At 45.9% G+C, this 18,878-nt stretch overlaps 1 protein-coding gene across 6 annotated transcripts in view; it reads left to right on the top strand.

Annotated features, from left to right (window-relative positions):
- Positions 1-18,878, top strand: part of DOCK1 (dedicator of cytokinesis 1) — a 489,580-nt gene that overhangs the window by 65,454 nt on the left and 405,248 nt on the right. For all 6 annotated transcript variants that reach the window (XM_064595456.1, XM_054508462.2, XM_054508463.2 and 3 more), the window contains 7 exons: positions 3,355-3,451; positions 6,201-6,349; positions 9,713-9,848; positions 10,938-11,095; positions 12,928-13,009; positions 13,401-13,536; positions 17,477-17,549. In XM_064595456.1, the coding sequence (XP_064451526.1) occupies positions 3,355-3,451; positions 6,201-6,349; positions 9,713-9,848; positions 10,938-11,095; positions 12,928-13,009; positions 13,401-13,536; positions 17,477-17,549 (831 nt within the window). The remainder of the gene's footprint in view (positions 1-3,354; positions 3,452-6,200; positions 6,350-9,712; positions 9,849-10,937; positions 11,096-12,927; positions 13,010-13,400; positions 13,537-17,476; positions 17,550-18,878) is intronic.

Genomic DNA, 18,878 nt, shown 5'->3' on the forward strand with positions numbered 1-18,878 from the left:
TCTGGCTGATTACAAAATTGCCTTTCCAAGCACTGTACTTTTAACATATGAAAAGGACTAGCTTGGGTTCTGTAGTTGCATGATGCATAACTAAAATGAAGAAAATAATTTAGAGGCATAGATGGGGATGACCTGTAATACAGAATTTTTTAATACAGATAAAATGTGTTGTGTGCAGAGTTTTAAAGGGAAGGAAAAAAGGAAAGCTTTGACTCTTGTTGTAGATATAATGGAATGAAGTATGCATTGGATGTATTTGACATCTGTCTGTATTGGAATCAATATAGAAGTCAGACTGATTAATTTTTATAAAGAAGCACTGTGAGTATACAAAAGAATATATGGAGAATGTAATTATGAAGCATAATAGTAAAGTGAACGAGAGATTATTTTGATTCCCAGTGAGTGGAATCACACCCACACAGACAGACACATTGGCTTCCGTTCCTGCGGCTCGTGGGAGATGCCCCAGGGTTAGCGAGTGATTGGCGCACCGGGGACAGAAGCAGTTAAGAAACGGTTTCTCTGCTGTGCTGTGGGGCTCCCTGTGTTTGCTCCCCATGCTGCTCCTCTGGTCCTGCCTCCCTCCTGCTCTCCCACCCACGCCCAGCTGCCTTCTGTCTCCCTTCTTGAAAAGACCCTCCTGCCTTCAGGCTTGACAGGTGGTCTCAGCGCTCCTCCTTTCCTCCGGAGATCTGCGGACCTTGACCTCCCCACCCCACGGTCCTTCCTCCTTTCCAGGGCAGGTCGCTCTGTCATCCGACCCCCACCTGCCTCCTTGCTCTCCAAGGTCCTTACCCCGTCTCTCTTGCAGGGTTTCCTGTTTCTGTACCCCCTTCACTCTTAGACATCCTGCATCATTGCTGTGTGCCGGCTGTCGCCGATTCTCTACCTTTTTCCCCATACCCAAGGCAGTTCCCATTTGTCCGCTCTCCCGTGCTCCTGTGGCTACCAGTGCCTCCTATTTCTGGGCTTCCAGTGTCTTCTCAGGGCTGCTCTTCTGGTGCTTTCCTGCAGTATTGGACGCTGGTGGCTGTCCCCTTCACTGGAGCCCCTTGTCTATTCTGATGCTTTCGTCCCATTTCTGTTGCTTCCTAGCCTATTTCCCCCTGCCCACTACTCCCAGGGGGCTCTCCTTGCCCTTCTCCTAGCCCTGTGTTGCCCCTCCGTTTGACACGGCCCGTGTTGTTGTGTTTCCTCTCTGTGGGTGATGCTCGGATGGGGGCCTCCAGCCCTGACTGTCCTTGATGTCTAGCTGGATCATTTAGAGCCAAGTAACTAAGGAGCCACCGCCACTGGCTGAGCGTCTGCTGTGTCCTGCCCATTCTTCCATGCCCTGCGTGATGTTCTTTCCATAGGTCTTACCGACAGCCCTGTGAGACAGCTGCTGTTGGCTTTGTACATTGCTGACCCTTGCAGGTAATGAGGTGATTACATAGATGATGATACAACAAAGCCAGATCAGGTACATTAGAGCCAGTTGGCGCGTTTGTTCCAGGGACAGATCAGGCTTACGAAGAGGGAGAAAGTGAGAAGGATGCAGAACCAAGACCAGGACCCAGCATGAGCAGTGAGGCCCTGTATAAGTGGTGGAAGCAGGGTTGTCAGGTTGAGCTCCGAGTTTCTGATAACCAGTGGAAGAGCCCAGTGGATTCAGCATGAAACTCAGGATTTGGAGGACGGAAACATCCCAGTTGTTGAGTGAGGAGTAATCCACCCCCCACCCCCCCAGAGGCTTTCTAAGGATGGCATTGCAGAGTGTAAGGAACCCCATTTTCATCAGCACCCTTACTGGGAACCTTGGTGACAGACTTGGCAGGACTGCTGTAACAACCATATTCTGTAATAGACACTGATGATGTCCCATCAGAGGGGAATTCCTAAAAACAGTTTTGTGGGGTGTGGTCCCATACGCACCCCTGCCTCAGACATCTGGTCCCTGCTGCTCCAGGTGGTGCATGTGGCCAGACCTGTCCACAGAGACTGGTCTTCTCAGGGACTCCACTGTTCCTTCCTTTGGGAGTCCCGACCATCAGCGGGTCACTGCAGGCCTAAACCCCAATGTGAGCCCAAGTAAGAGTCCCGTCCACTGATCTAGGCTCCAGCCAGATCAAGATATGTGGGTGGGACCTATCTCAGAATCCCTGCACATTCCATGCTGGTTGGAGTCCGTCTGTTCGGCAGTTCTGGGGCCAGGTGGCCCAATTTCACGAGCCTCCCTTCAGTCTCTTCTCAGTCCCAAGTATTCTGAGTCCTTACTCACAGGACCTGATGCAGAGCATGTGACTGGAAAACAATGGCTGATATGATTTAAAAAAAAAAAAAAAAAAGCACAAATAGCAAGTTAAGAATAAGTCAGGGGTTGGGGCGCCTGGGTGGCTCAGTCGTTAAGCGTCTGCCTTCGGCTCAGGTCCTGATCCCGGGGTCCTAGGATCGAGCCCCGCATCGGGCTCCCTCCTCTGCGGGGAGCCTGCTTCTCCCTCTCCCACTCCCCCTGCTTGTGTTCCCTCTGTCAAATAAATAAATGAAATCTTTAAAAAATAAAAAAAAATTTAGAGTAAGTCAGGGGTTAACCTCTTTTGGGGTGCAGGGAAAAGGGAAAGGATAATCTGAGTGTTGGGATATCAGAGTACCTCCGGACATTTGAGAGAGCTGTTGCCTCATTCATATTTCTCCAAGGAGAACTGCTTTATGCATTATCATATAATGAGTTTTATGCATGATGGAAACGTAAAAATCATCTTAACCCAAACCTGCATTTTAATGCCATACATATTGGTTATGATTGATGGCATCTATAAAATAGGTGGGTACACATATTATGAATGTACTCTCAGACCTTGGCGTTCTGAAGCCTTCTTAAATTTTTTTTTTTTTTTTTAAGATTTTATTTATTTATTTGACAGACACAGCGAGAGAGGGAACACAAGCAGGGTGAGGGGCAGAGGGAGAAGCAGGCTTCCCGCTGAGCAGGGAGCCAGATGCGGGGCTCGATCCCAGGACCCTGGGATCATGACCTGAGCTGAAGGCAGTCGCTTAACCGACTGAGCCACCCAGGTGCCCCCTGAAGCCTTCTAATGGGATATCGTTTGCCTCCTTCCTCTTGCCGTGACGTACGAGGTAGACGCCCTTACACGTAGGGCAATGTGTGAACGCGTTCGTGCTCTGTACAAATATTACCTGTCGTTCTTAGAGGTGTGTGTGTTCCTATCTGTGGACACAGCCTTATTTGTGTATTTTCTCTCCGTTTGCTTAAATATTTAATTCTGTGGACTAGAATTGGAATTTACAAGGTACAACTTGCAGACTTTAACAAACCCATGAACATAGCCATCCTTTCCTCTTCTCCCTTAGGCAACATGAAACGGTCATCCCGGGTGACCTCCCGCTCATACAGGAAGTCACCACGACACTCCGGGAGTGGTCCACCATCTGGAGGCAGCTCTACGTGGTGAGAAAATGGGATATTGAATCTAAGCTTAAACACAGAGAATGGTCTTTTTGGACCTTGCTGTACCAATGGTTTTTTTTTTTTTCTCCTTTCCCTGGGAACCTCAAAAGCAGAACTTCTGGACTGAGTCATGCTCAGGGCAAAGAAAGCCACATGTCCCGTTATTCTGGCCACCCTGGGGGGCCATTTGTCCTCTTGGACCTGCTTTGTGTTGGGGTGTGGCCATGCTCACTGTGACAAAACACTGATAAAGGGGTTCCCCCTCCTTGTGCAGTACGGGAGATGGGCTGCTTGAGTGCTTTGGAAGACAGGATTAAGCAGGCTGCACTGATGTAACCCCAATGTTTATATTTTGATCATGAAAACTCAGATTTGCTTTTAAGCTATAATGGATGCTTATTTATGGATGCAGTAGAGAACAATTGCTGTTTATTTTTTTTGCCATCGTCTGTCTCTTATTGTTAAGACTTACATAGTCTTCTAGACCTAAGTGTGCCTGTTATAGAGGTGGGGAAGTCATTTACATTCCAGCTCCATGTACAACTGTCCAGTTCTCCCAATCACGGAAGAAGCCTTATTAATGCAGGGAGGTTGAGACTCTGACATCTTCCATTTCCTATTCCCTCGGGGCATTTCTTTGCACATGAATTCATATTTGCAGAAGATTACCTTTTGTTAAGCCTGTATTTCTATTCAGAGTGTTGATTTCTCATATGCTAATGTTGTCAGCACAAAGCAAGGGCTCTGGAGAGAAGTCAGTGCATCGATTTCTTGGGAACACAGAAAACTTGCAAAAGTCCCACAGCTGCTCCCTGGGCAGGCTTGTTGTTTTTGATTATACAGTGGTTTCTTGTAAATGCACAGTAATAAGCAGTTGCAGTAATTGGTCATCAAATGTTCTCAAAAACCGAAAAGCGTAAAGTTAGCCATGAATGTTTTGTGTAAATCTGAGCAATTTTGTAGTCCGTCTTTCATGTTCAACTTAGCAATTTTTAAACAAAAATATGGCAGCAAAACAAACAGGGCTGATGCTGACTGATCCGTTAGTGGGCGTGGCTCTAGCCTTCCGGCCCGGGATAGGCATGCCCAGCCATCACCTTGGTTTCCTTTTTAGAAATGCAGGTTTGCCTCTTGTGGACTTACATTGGTATTTGTACAAAGCTAGAAAAAAATTCCTTACAGTATTCTTCTATGAATTGGTTTTTTTGCTGTGCTCTCTGGTTGTAGACAAGCTAATAGAATATTACGAAGTTTAGATATTTGATAAGGCTTTAGAAAAAAATGAATTAGTAAGAGGAAACAAACCTAGTTGTGGAATAAACCATTACTTTTGACCATTTAGTTGTTTTTTAAGAAATTAACATTAGGATGATGCTATAAAGAGGAGCTTGGGTACAGGATAGTCTGCTGGGGTATTCTCTGACAGGTTGGTGGTGGGGACCTTAGAAATTGCTAGAAAGAAGGTCACGTACTAGAAATAGTGGGATGAGAGGGTCAGATATGTAGAGCGGAAGTTATTTTAAAAAGTAACAATGACCATGTTTTAATATATATATAGGGACCATGTTTAGAATTTTATCAAATAATAAGTGTCTCCTAGATGTCTTTTCTTTTTTTTTTTTTTTTTTTTTAAAAAGATTTTATTTATTTATTTGACAGAGAGAGAGCACAAGTAGGCAGAGTGGTAGACAGAGGGAGAAGGAGAAGCAGGCTCCCTGCTCAGCAGGGAGCCCGATGCGGGGCTCGATCCCAGGACCCTGGGATCATGACCTGAGCCGAAGGCAGACGCTTAACGACTGAGCCACCCAGGCGCCCCTCCTAGATGTCTTTTCATGGAAGGAACCAGTGGCTTCTTTTAGGAGTTAGGGGGCAATCCCTAATTTCCTTGATGAATTGTACTCTTGGCTGTTGCAAAACTGTTGCCTTTTTTTTTTGTACCATCAACCCCTTCAAAATACGTAGAAAGTGATAAAAGTGTGAATTTGTGTTTTCCTTTTGATGTAAATGCACCGAGAGCTTGCAGATTCAGATTTCACTCCTGGCAGAACCACTCTGTATGCGCTGAGTGAAGCACAGTGCGTGGGGTTCCCTGCAGCTTGGCTGCCAACACGCCCTGGCGGTCATTTGCCTGGTGTGCTGGGAATGGCACAGGGCACAGTGTTCAAAATATTGAAGACTCCATGGCAAGGTCTTTTTTTTTTTTTTTAAGATTTTTATTTATTTATTTGACAGAGAGAGCACAAGTAGGCAGAGAGGCAGGCAGAAGGAGAAGGAGAAGCAGACTCCCCACTGAGCAGAGAGAGCCGGACGTGGGGCTCGATCCCAGGACCCTGGGATCATGACCTGAGCCGAAGGCAGACGCTTAACCCACTGAGCCACCCAGGTGTCCCTCCATGGCAAGATCTTTAGACTCACACTTATTCTGTGGGAGTTTCAGAGTAGCCCATTTATGGGCCACGTACTAGAAGTTCATATGGCTCCACATCCATTTCTCTCTGATTAACCTCTCCATTTAGGGACACATGTTCTGGAACGTTGGATGGAATATTGAGGATTTTGCATTACTTCTTATCCTTTTGATCTTTTAGTGCCTGATAGGAAACAGGCTCCATATCGTGTTCCTGTTTCATGCTTTTAACATTGATTGAATCCCATCATAAAGCATATACTACATGTGTATTTGAAAAACAACCCACAGTGTTTTTTCCTACCAAAAGCTTTATACATGGCTTTTCTCCCCTCTATATAGCAAGACAATAGGGAGATGTTTCGAAGTGTGCGGCACATGATCTACGACCTTATTGAATGGCGGTCACAGATTCTTTCTGGAACTCTGCCACAGGATGAGCTCAAAGAACTGAAGAAGAAGGTCACTGCCAAAATTGATTATGGCAACAGGTTTGTTTATTTGAAAGATGATTTCATGCTTAAATTATCCAATATAATAACATTACCATAAGCCTTGAGGAGGTTAAAATCATATTTTATCATAAAACAATTTCTAACATCAAAATAAGGGTATAGTTTTCATTTTTAAAAGGATAGGTTATTTTCTATTGGATTCTAAAAATCAGGAGTTTTCACAGTCATTGTCGAAACCTGTTCTTGTGTCTGAGAAACTGGGGCCAGGGTGACCTGTCATTTTCACTCTTCCATAGATGACACTGCCGTGATTTCCCCTGACAAGGGACTTTTAGTTATTTTCTGCTCACAGTACTTGACTTCGAGTCCAGACATGGGCGTACTTTGTGCAATAACAAGCACCAGGTTGCCTTGGTGGAATCCTAAGTTCTAAGAGTTGGAAGGGACATCAAAGGTCACCTTGAAACTTATCACCAGAAATCTGAATCTCAGATAAACAACAAATAATTTTGCTTTGTGTAAGGATGTCTTTTGCAAAAGTTCCCATCTACAGCAGGCCTCCACTCAGCTCTGCTTGCATGTCTTCAGCAGTGGTGCGCCCCCTTCCCCACGGCGCTGTGCGTTCCACCGTTCGCAGGGCATCCGGATGCTGAGCAGGAGTGAGCTGCTTCATCCTGATTCTGCCAAGTCTGTGACCGGAGTGAGGCCACGTCCTTTCCCATGGGCTAACTGTTTGGTTGTTCCTGTAAAGTCAGAGCTGCAAGAAGCCTTTAAAAATTACCTGGTCACATGATTCCCAGATGCTGGTCTGTATCAGAATCACTTAGAGAGCTTTCAAAATATAGAATTATGGGGCCCACTCCTGAAGATTCTGATTTCTAAGATGTGCAATGCTGGCTGGAAATCGCAGTTTTTAAAAATAGGGTTGGACCATGCTGGATAGCAGATTGGGGAACTTCTGGGAGAATCGGAACCTCTGGACAGTATGCTCAGAGAATGGGAGAGGTTTGTCCCCAGCTGTTCAGCTGAAAGGTGCCCTGGGTAAACTAAAGAATCTTTCTGTAATATCAGAATTATAATTTTGTTTTGTAGTACTTCCTCCTTTCAAGTGTGAAAAGTTTCTAAAAACAACATTATTAGTTACATGTAGTATTTGGATTAAAAAGGCTACAGGAGAAGGTGTCTCTCCCCCCCACCAAAAAGTCAGAGACTTCTGTGTGTAGGATATTAGATATTGTTGCAGGGAAACCCATTTCATGAGGACCTGCTTAAAAAAAACCAAACCTTTGGAGCTTTGATTCTGTTTTCTATTGGAGTATTGTATTTTAAACTTTCATTCAGAAACCACCTGCTTAATTTGGCTGTGGGAAGCAACCAAGGTACATTACGTCATGGAACAATCTAGTTAAGAAAGGAAGCGTTTCAAAACATTATTTACTACTTTCATCGGAAATACAGTCCTTAATAAGACAGTCTTTGGCCCTCTTGCTGTGCTAAGATCCACCTTCATAGTGGAAGCTCACTGTGGTTTCAGAGCCTTATGAGCACTGTTGTTGAGAAAATGCAGAATAGTTGGCATGAAGAAGACCCCTGGCAGGTCACTTCGTGTACCATTTTCCATGTGACATTCTGGAAAGAGCCTCGACTCTGCCATGAGAGGGTTCTGGCTCAGAATCCAGGCTCTGGGTTCTTTTAGATGTTTCTCTGAGCTTAGGTTTCTTCTTTTGCGAAATGGGTCTGACCACCTGTCCTGGAAGGAGTGAGGGGAGGTGCACCTGGCAGGATGTATGCAGTAGGCTGGTACATATAGCCTGGGCCTCTGCTCCTCAGGGAGCCTGATGTGGTGTGGCATCCAGGACCTCTGGCCCCTCCTCCTAAAGCCAGCTACTTTGTAGATCAACTTACACCAGCACTGGCTCTGCCCATGCAAGAAAGGAGTCTCTCCCTACCTCATTAGCATTGACTCCACCCACACCAGCATTGACCCCGCCTATACCAGCACTGACTCCTTCCAGGGACAGGTTCAGGGTTTGGATGAGCAGTAATATTTGGGAGAGGGTCTTTACCTCATTAGTGAAACGTGTTACAGAGACAATTGATGAGAGCCCGAAAGCCTTTTTTTTTTTTTAAATATCTTTCTGTCCTCTTGAGGTACCCCACAATCATTGCAACTACTGAGGCTGTTTTCATGCAGAGCGAAAAGCCTGTATTTGAAAAGCCTGTATTTGTTTGAAAGCCTCATGTTGCTGACAGGTCCAGTCGGTTCTGCTTCACCATCAGTGGATTTGCTCAATAGATACTCAGAGGGAAAAGCAAGGTCTTTGTGACCGCCTTCCGAATGGTGCAGTGGTCCAGCATATCTGTCAGAATGGTCCTGCTTGACACGGTATCAGACTCCTATCCAGTGTTAAGGTGTGTGACCTTCAGAGAAGAGAAATCAGAGATGAGTTTGTCTGGTTGGAGTCTTTATTACCAAATCAACTTTCTTAAAACTGTAACTGTTAAGGGCATTATTTAATTGAAATTTATCTTTCTTTCAGCAGACTCTTTACACTGCCGTATGGTTAAAAAAACCCCGAAAATTTCCTGCTTCTGTAGACTTGTTAATCGCACGAAGAAAATCCCAAAGGCAAAGTATAAGGCATCTGTGGTTAAGATCCTCGTATCTTATTAAAAAGAAAACCATAACACATCACATAGCACAGCTCCTGGTTTCTTTCTTTACATAATGGTCTTTGTTTATTCTTTAAATAAAGGTTGTGCTAAAAATCACCTTACAATTTTGTTGGATTTGGGGGAAACAGAATGTTGCCAAAAAGACATTTCCAGGTATAGATGGACAGATGTATTAGACAGCTGCTGCTTGTGTTTCAAGGTGGTTACTTCATCTAGCCATCTGGCCAGAAAGTTGCTCAATGTTACTGTGAATAACTTCCACATGTTTGTTGTCGAAACACAATAGAATGTCTTTATCGAAGATCTTCTGATGGGCTGATTGGGGATTAGAACTGACTGTAGGTAGAAGGAAAGCTGTGTGATATAAAACTTACTGGAATAGAATGGTGGGTATGCCTCCGCTCCGGCTCTTCCACCCTCTGCTGCCCAGCTCAGTGATGATGTCACAGCTACCAGCTTTAAGTATTTGGGCACGTGGGTTTGTATGTCATTGCATATATATGTGTGTGTGTGTGTGTGTGTATAGATGTGTATATACTCTCTCTGTACATGCTATATATATGTATGTGTGTGTGTGTGTGTATATATACACACACCCCTCCCCCATACATATATAGTAGGTGTGTGCTTTCAGCTCTCCATGCTGTTCACATCGTAGTTAGTAACACACACCTCAAAGGCCGTGGTGTGTGTCCATGAAGTTCTGAATTTTTGTTGTTGTAGAATTCTTGATTTGGACTTGGTGGTGAGAGATGAAGACGGGAACATTTTGGATCCAGAACTAACTAGCACGATTAGTCTCTTTAGAGCTCATGAAATAGCTTCTAAACAAGTGGAGGAGAGATTGCAAGAAGAGAAGGTAAGGTCTGCTCTCTGTAATGTGCCATTTACCTTTGGAGTGTCTTTTCTCAATAACTGCTTTCAACACTAGTAAAACACCAGTGGAACCCAGAATTTGCACTCGAAAACCCCCAAAAAGCACAGCCAAACTGTGTATTTCATACAGTTGAAGAATGGAAAGGAGCCCGGTGTCATGGTGTTGAGGACTTTTGGAGAGGAGCTCATCCTGTGTGGGGGGAGGGTCACCCAGCACTTGCTTCATCGTAGGATGCAGGGTCTTAATGACATTGACTTTGTGTTCTCATGTCATGGGAAACAGTACTTGATTCTGCATTTCCTCTTTGATAGGAGCCCAGGGAGGGATATATTCTAAGCTCGATGAGGGTAGAGAACACATGTCTTATTCGTCTTTCATCTTCCCTGGTCTTATTTTATTTTATTATTTTATTTTATTTTATTTTATTTGACAGAGAGAGACACAGCGAGAGCAGAAATACAAGCAGGGGGAGTGGGAGAGGGAGAAGCAGGCTTCCCGCAGAGCAGGGAGCCCGATGCGGGGCTCGATCCCAGGACCCCGCGATCATGACCTGAGCCGAAGGCAGACGCTTAACGACTGAGCCACCCAGGCGCCCCATTTTCCCTGGTCTTTAATGGGAACTTCTGTATAGCAGATATTCAGAAATCAATTGATTGAGTCAGCCATTCATTCAGCAAGTCTTTATTGGGCACCTGCTGTGTGCCACCTACTGAAGACATAAGGATGAGTAAGACAGAAATGTCCTCGGAGGATTTAGCCTAATGCAGAAACAAAAATTAAGCAAGTATGCATGTAAACACCATTGTGATTGACTGCGTAGACACTCGAGTATCTGAAGACAGGACTCAGGGCAAACTCTTAAGGGATTGTGACCTCTGCAAAGGGCGTAATTACTTTCAGTTGGGTGCGTGCATGTGTTCAGAACTTGATGTGGGACAAGGAAGTGACTTGAGGCTTTGCTGTGTTACGCCAACTGGTTGCACATAGTTTCCTCTTCTGTCGAGAAGAAAGAAAGCGAGGGTTAGTGGTAAGTATCGCTAATGTCCACTTTTTTTTTTTCTCCTTACATAGTCCCAAAAGCAGAACATAGATATTAACAGACAAGCGAAGTTTGCTGCCACCCCTTCTCTGGCCTTGTTTGTCAACCTCAAAAATGTGGTTTGTAAAATCGGAGAAGATGCCGAAGTGCTCATGTCTCTTTATGACCCCGTGGAGTCCAAATTCATCAGGTCAGTGGCGCTGCCCTGCTGCCTCCTCCCTTTCCTCTCCAGTTAGTGTTAGGAGAACGGCACTGGCACTGCCTCAGTTCTTGCTCTCACACAGAGCACTGGGGTGATGGGCTGAACCCAGGGCTGTTTCGGGATCTGGGCCAGCGTCTGCTTTCTTCTTCCTTGCACGCATGTGGGCATTTGACTGTAGAGTTTTGGTCTTGTAATGTTTCAGGGACCTGGCGACTAAAGATTGAACTGATTGTTTCCTGTGTTGTCTTCATAGGTTTTTATGTTTCCAGACCCCCCCAGATAGTATCACTCTTGTCTTAATCTTGCTTTGTCGAACTTTTGTTTTTTGTCAATGTCGTTTTCGGTCCTTTGGCCTGTTGTTGTTTCTGCAGCATGACTGGCTGGAAGGTAGTGTCCAGACCAGTGCTACGTAAAGACTCTCACTTAATATTTGTTGAACAAAATGTTATAGATCTCGTCTCTGCCATTCCTGTCATTTGTAATGTGGTCTCTTTCCTAGTTCTTGCTTTTGTCTCAGTATAAGTTTCTCTTTGTCCAGATGGAAAAATTATGCTTTAAATTATGTGTGAAGTGTGTATGGGTGTGTGTATGTGTTTAAAACTGAAAGATCTTCGTTTGTATTCAAGTTTTTTTTTTTTAAGAGAGAGAGCACATGTGCATTCGGGGGGGAGGTGGTAGGGCAGAGAGAGAGAGAATCTTAGCAGACTCCACTCTCAGCGCGTAGCCTGATGCGAGGCTCGATCTCATGACCTTGAGGTCTTGACCTAAGCCAAAATCAAGAGTCAGATGCTTAACCAACTGAGCCACCCAGGTGCCCCTGTATTATTCAAAAATTTAAAAGTTAGTATGTGACGAAAACAGAACAAATGGATGAATTTCATCCTCATTTCTATTTTTTTTTTTTTTAAAGATTTTATTTATTTATTTGACAGGGAGAGACACAGTGAGAGAGGGAACACAAGCGGGGAGCGGGAGGAGGAGAAGCAGGCTTCCTTCAGAGCAGGGAGCCCAGTGCGGGGCTCGATCCCAGGACCCTGGGATCATGACCTGAGCCGAAGGCAGATGCTTAATGACTGAGCCACCCAGGCGCCCCGTCATCATTTCTCATATGGACTTCATTTCTTCCTCTTAGGATTCAATTTGTGTATTTGGCATATTTGGTTGTTCTGGCTATGAAATAGACGTGCGGTATTTCTTTTATACTATAAATGAATGAATGGTGAATTTTAGATTATAGGCAGTCTAAATACACAAGTAATGCTTTTTTTATTTTTTTTTAATATTTTATTTATTTATTTGACCAAGAGAGACACAGCGAGAGAGGGAACACAAGCAGGGGGAGTGGGAGAGGGAGACGCAGACTTCCTGCGGAGCAGGGAGCCCGATGCGGGGCTCGATGCGGGGCTCAATGTGGGGCTCGATGCGGGGCTTGATGCCAGGATCCTGGGATCATGACCTGAGCTGAAGGCAGACGCTTAACGACTGAGCCACCCGGGCGCCCCCACAAGTAATGCTTTTAAAGTAATAAACTTTGAAATGACATTTGCAAATAGTTCCACTACAGTTGTAACCCTAGACATCCCAAATGACAGCCTCTCAATGGTTTTGTACTGACTGTTCTCAACTGTTAACCTTGCGTGGGAGATGACTTACATGTTAATGGAAGAGCAGCTCTGTGTGGCATGGCTGACATTTCTGAGCTCGTGTAGTTGCCTGTATCGTGGACTTCTGTGGTGGTAGTAATAAATCAATGTGGGTGTCTGTTTAGTGCCGTGCTGTATTTGGAAAATGAATTTGTTCTTATTTCTTTTGTTTTCAAGTGAAAACTACCTGGTTCGCTGGTCAAGTTCAGGATTGCCTAAAGATATAGACAGATTACATAATTTGCGAGCTGTCTTTACTGTAAGTACACCCAAAGATGTTCCTTTGCATCATTCACCATCCTAATGATTATTTTTAATGACCTCCCTCTGACTTTCCTACCTGCTAGAATATGGATCCCTGGGATGCCTGTAATCCATGGGAATTCAGTAGTAACAAAACGCCTTCCCAGAACTGTTCTGGGTCTCTAGCTTCCCTTCGAATCCCCATGACAGAGATTTACCCCAGCACTCTCTTATAGCTTAACATTAATTGACTGTTGTTATTCAGTTCCTTTTTGTTATGTGAATAACTTATTAAAATGCTAAAAACTGGTCAGAGAGTCTCAATCCTTCTTTTTACTGTCTTTTTCAATTGAACCTGCACTGAGTAATGGTTCTCCAAGATAATTTATGGAAATTAATATTTCTAGGACCTCGGAAGCAAAGACCTGAAACGGGACAAAATCAGTTTTGTTTGTCAAATCGTTCGAGTGGGTCGCATGGAGCTGAGGGACAACAACACCAGAAAACTGACCTCGGGCTTGCGGAGGCCTTTCGGAGTGGCCGGTAATGCATTTCTCTCCTTTTCCTGAGAGTTTCAAGATCATCACATTCACTCTGTATAGGAGCTGCTGCTGAATATTGGACAGTGGGCTGCTTTGATTTATAAGCTCTTCTGTTAGAAAAAAAAATCTCTTCATTCTTTTCTGTGGGGTTTCTGTGGACGCGCAGCCCAGGATGCTTCAGTCTGCAAGTTTCAGATATAAATCATATATTTGGTTTTCAAGCAGATCACATCTCCTGAGGGAGACCCTGACCCACATTCTCAGCCTGGAGGAAAGCCAGTCACTGGAAGTTTTTAGGGTTTCTGGACTTGGTGATTGATTGATTTAGGAGTAAATTTGCACTGAATAGTCAAAGTGATGAAGAGGTAGAAGGAGAACGGATTGTGAGGAGGACACGGTTATCATGAAATAGGTGCCATCTGTCCTCCATATTTGTGTTCTGTTATTTTGGTAACAGCTCAAGAAAAGGGAGAGATTAGTCACATCTGCTCAGGGAAAGTGAAGGTGTCCCCAGTCTGCTGGAGAAAGGTGAAGGTGTCCCCAGTCTGCTGGGGGAAAGTGAAGGTGTCCCCAGTCTGCTGGAGAAAGGTGAAGGTGTCCGCAGTCTGCTGGAGAAAGGTGAAGGTGTCCCCAGTCTGCTGGGGGAAGGTGAAGGTGTTCCCCCCCAGTCTGCTGGAGAAAGGTGAAGGTGTCCGCAGTCTGCTGGAGAAAGGTGAAGGTGTCCCCAGTCTGCTGGGGGAAGGTGAAGGTGTTCCCCCCCAGTTTGCTGGGGGAAGGTGAAGGTGTCCCCCCAGTCTGCTGGGGGAAGGTGAGAGTGTCCCCCAGGTCTGCTGAGGGAAGGTGAGAGTGTTCCCCAGTCTTCTGGGGGAAGGTGAAGGTGTCCCCCCAGTCTGCTGGGGGAAGGTGAAGGTGTCCCCCCACCAGTCTGCTGGGGGAAGGTGAGAGTGTCCCCCAGTCTGTTGGGGGAAGGTGAAGGTGTCCCCCCAGTCTGCTGGGGGAAGGTGAGAGTGTCCCCCAGGTCTGCTGAGGGAAGGTGAGAGTGTCCCCCCGTCTTCTGGGGGAAGGTGAAGGTGTCCCCAGTCTGCTGGGGGAAGGTGAAGGTGTTCCCCCCCAGTCTGCTGGGGGAAGGTGAGGTGTCCCCCAGGTCTGCTGAGGGAAGGTGAGAGTGTTCCCCAGTCTTCTGGGGGAAGGTGAAGGTATCCCCCCACTCTGCTGGGGGAAGGTGAGAGTCCCCCAGGTCTGCTGGGGGAAGGTGAGGTGTCCCCCAGGTCTGCTGAGGGAAGGTGAGAGTGTTCCCCAGTCTCCTGGGGGAAGATGAAGATGTCCCCCCAGTCTGCTGGGGGAAGGTGAGAGTGTCCCCCAGGTCTGCTGAGGGAAGGTGAGGTGTCCCCAGTCTGCTGGGGGAAGGAGAAGGAAGCTATATGTTTTTGGTGCAGAAGGTAAATATTTTAATACAGTGATTTCTGACCCTAACTGTACACGAGAAGGGTTTAGGGAACTATTAAAAAATACATTCTTGCCCAGGTCCCACAGCCTACCAGTTAAATTAGAATTGCTACTTTCACCAACATCACCTGTGAGCCACCGTGGGCCACGCGGCACCTGGCGGGACGCTGCCGTCAGACTGCCTTTCCTCCTTGTGTTTCACGTGGCGTTGGGCGTGCCCAGTGGGGATCCTGAAGTAGTGCGAGCCTCTGCTCTACTCAGGACGGCCTCCCATCTGCTGTTCTCTTTCTGGTTCGGAAAGGACACTTCTCGGCCTCAGAAGGTTGATCACCTTTTTGGTAATCAGCTTCTGCCCATTGTGGAATAGGAACTTAATTTGGAGGTTTTATCCAGAATAACTTCTACCTGTTTGTGTCGACAGAGCGCAGATGAACAGTGTGTTCGTGGACCTTTAAGCCTACGGTTCTCAGCCTTCTGTGGAAAATATTATGTCACATTTCTCTTCTAATATAGTGTAACAACGGGGATATAAAAATTATGAAAAAAGCAAAAAGCGTGATTAAAACATACGTCATTCATGATTCCATGTAGCCGGGCTTGTGCCAGGGTCCCAACCACAGCAAGAACTTCCTTGGCACAGGTCAGCGTGCTGACGAGCAGCCATGAGGGAGACGCTCTGTGAACGCTGGTCACATTGTCGCGGCCTTCACCTCCCAGGCTTGAGAGGGGGCCCTGGGAGGGCTGTCACTTCCAGGACGTAGAGGACGAAGGCTGCCTTCTCCTGACTGGTGCTTGTATGCGAGTTGCAATCGTTGCTCCCTCACTGCCTTCCTGCGAGACTTGGCTGGGCTCCCGGTATGTTCCCAAGGCCAGATACCGGGGTTGTACGACCAGGGAGACGCCCTGACCTGGCGGGATCAGCCCCACGACCAAGGGGAGAGGTGTGCAGACACACAGGCAGGCGGTCCATTGTGGATTGCGGGCAGCAGGTGCTGCCGAGGCTCAGCCTCCTCTTGCCATGGCCCAGAGCCACATCTTTCCAAACTGGTGGTAGAAGTGTGGTCTTGGACGTGGGAGCATCTTAATGATGATAGGTTTATCTAGTGCCGATTAGTGGCCTCTAAGAAGGCTTAAAGCTGGGAGCATCTTCAAGAGGTGGAGACTGCAGCCCAGGCCATACATTTCAGAACACCCACAACCTGATGTTCCAATTCATTTGTGCTTCTTTGACCTGCGTCTCTAAACATACGCATAAAGCTCTTTGCTCTGTGAGGAGCACTGGTTTAGCAGAGTGTGTGGGAGCATGTTCTCCCTCGGGACACACTCAGGAGGTTCAAGAGGCTCCGTGGACTCCACCGAACCAACCAGGAGGTGGCATTGCGTCTCTTCTGTTCCTACAAAGTCGTCCCCCTTTCTGAGGGGGGGCAGGTGGTAGAAATGGAAATTGTCTACATTTTCAGTATATGACTGTGGTCACCAAGGAAGGCACCATGAAGAGAGAGGCAGGCATGTTGCTCACCTCTCTTCGGTCAAGGGTGTCGATGGAGCAGAGAGAGAGAGCTGAGTGTCCGAGGCTCTTCTTCTCGGGGGTCTCTGGCTGTGTGGTCAGAGCTTGAGCATTGGAGATTTTCTGGCTATCAGACTTTGGGCAAGGTCATTCGATAGTGTCCTTGAGCCTGAATTTCCTCAGTTGTGCGGGAGGTGATTGTGAGGATTCGCTGTCCAGTGCCCCTTGAAAGAGCAGCCGCAGATGCTGGCAGCGACTTTCCCATTGTGATGTCACTTGGGGGAATGCGAGAACTTTCCGATGCTTCAGAGCAGGGCCAACCAATGTGGTCGGCCTTGGCCACAGGTGGCTATTATGTAAATGAATGAAATCAAAGGAAAAATGCGGTTCCACCACCACGTTTCTGGTGCTTGTGGTTCTAGAACATCTCGTCATCACAGGATGTGCTGTTGGGCAGTGCAGCTCCAGAGTGTATGTTGCTTCCTAGGCAAAGGAATGAATGAATGAATGAATGAATGAATGAATTTATCGGTTTACTTATTTATTTAATTTATTTAAAAAATTATTTTAAATTAAAAAAAATTTTTATTTATTTGAGAGAGTACAAGTGGGGGAGAGGCAGAGGGGGAGGGAGAAGCAGGCTCCCCGCTGAGCAGGGAGCCCGATGTAGGACTCGATCCCAGGACCCCGGGATCGTGACCTGAGTCAAAGGCAGACGCTTAACCGGATGAGCCACCCAGGCGCCCTGAGGCAAAGGAATTTACGAAGTGGAACTCTGCCGTTTGAACCCCACCCCCATTTGGGCCAGTGTTTTCAGATAACTCCATTTTTCTTTTGAACGTGGAAATGCTTTAAACAGATTAAAAAAAAAAATGCCACTGTGTGGTTTATGCCATTGTTTGTCAGAAGACAATGTGATGTTCCTCTGTTTGTTTGTTTTCTCTGGTTATAGCATTTAAACAAAACAATGTTCTTTTCTTGTCTCCAGTGATGGACGTAACAGATATAATAAATGGGAAAGTAGATGATGAAGACAAGCAGCATTTCATCCCCTTTCAGCCGTAAGTATGGAGCCATCAGAGAGAGCACTTAACCAGATAGAATATGGAAAACGTGTGTTTGTAATAATTCTCTTCGAAAATAAGTTTATAAATTCAGCACAAGTAGAGATTGATTCTTTTATAATAATGAAGAATCTGGGTAGTCACTGCTATAGTGCATGGCATTTTTGTAGCCCCAAGAATCTTGGGTTAAAGTTGCTTTATGGTCTTGCATGTAGAAGATTTTCCGTGTGATTCAGGGGAGTCACCTTATCACACAGGACATGCAGAAATGCCCTTCTACTTTGAGCATGTGTGTTTCCTTGCATCATTGATGCTTTCTAGTAGCTATTCACATACTCAAAATACAGTGCTTTCAAATTCATCACGGGAGGAGGTTGCTCCTTTTAAAGTAGAAAACCAAACAAAATAATGATGAATTCTTTTGTAAGGCGAGAAATAATGCTTGAAGCAAATAATCATGCTGCTGATTTTCTGTCTCTGGTTGCCTAGAGTGGACTGGGTCTGTGCTCACCATTCTTAGGGCTTATCTAGCTTCTGAAGCTAAGTGTGTGGAGAGGTGTGGGAAGCTTGGAAAACATTTGGAGGAGATTTGTTAAATTGATTCTCTGATTGGAAGGTAGATCCCGTGGAAAAGGTCGAAAGAATCGGTTATTTCCTTGGAGATTAAAGCAAGAGAGTACCTACATAATGGTCTGTGGCCACTTCACCGGGCACTTCTCCATCTCAGACAGCCGTGGAGAGAAAGAAAGAGGGATTAGAGTGGTTTAGGTTAATCAGAAGTGACAGTTTCCTCCTGGGGGTGTGAAATCTTAGAAGAGGAGACCATAAGGCATGTTAGAATGACCTGTCAGAGTGCTCTGCCTTCTGCCTCTTCTCATTTCTGTTTTTACTTAAGTGGTTCCAGGCTTGAAACAAATTTTAGAAATTGTACCTTGGGTTCAGGTGTTGGCTGAGGAGGCTTGGAGACTGGTGATACTCAGCGGGTAGCTGAAGGAGTCTCTCTGGGGGTAAGGTGGGCAAGAGCTATGAGCTTGGCTTCCCTTTGTACCACCCAATCTTGCATGAGGGATCCCCATACTCAGCTCCAGGCTTGAGAACCACTTGTTCAGGATGGGATTAGAGTGGTTTTCTTTGCAGGCAGGTGATCTAGTCAGATAGCATCCTAAAACATGGCTCAGTGGACATTTTTGTAGTCTTCCCAACATGAGAATAACAGAAAACCCTGCATTAACCAGCGTGAAGTGGGTATCTCACCACAGACAACTGGAGGCACAGGTCTTTTCTAGCTTCCTTCTGTTAGAGTTGCTCTTCTGCCTTCTAATATGA

This window comes from Mirounga angustirostris, unplaced genomic scaffold (genome assembly GCF_029215605.1).
Source record: "Mirounga angustirostris isolate CCGP_5_RB_7025 unplaced genomic scaffold, mMirAng1.0.hap1 SCAF_6, whole genome shotgun sequence".
In the NCBI taxonomy this organism is placed as follows: domain Eukaryota; kingdom Metazoa; phylum Chordata; class Mammalia; order Carnivora; family Phocidae; genus Mirounga; species Mirounga angustirostris.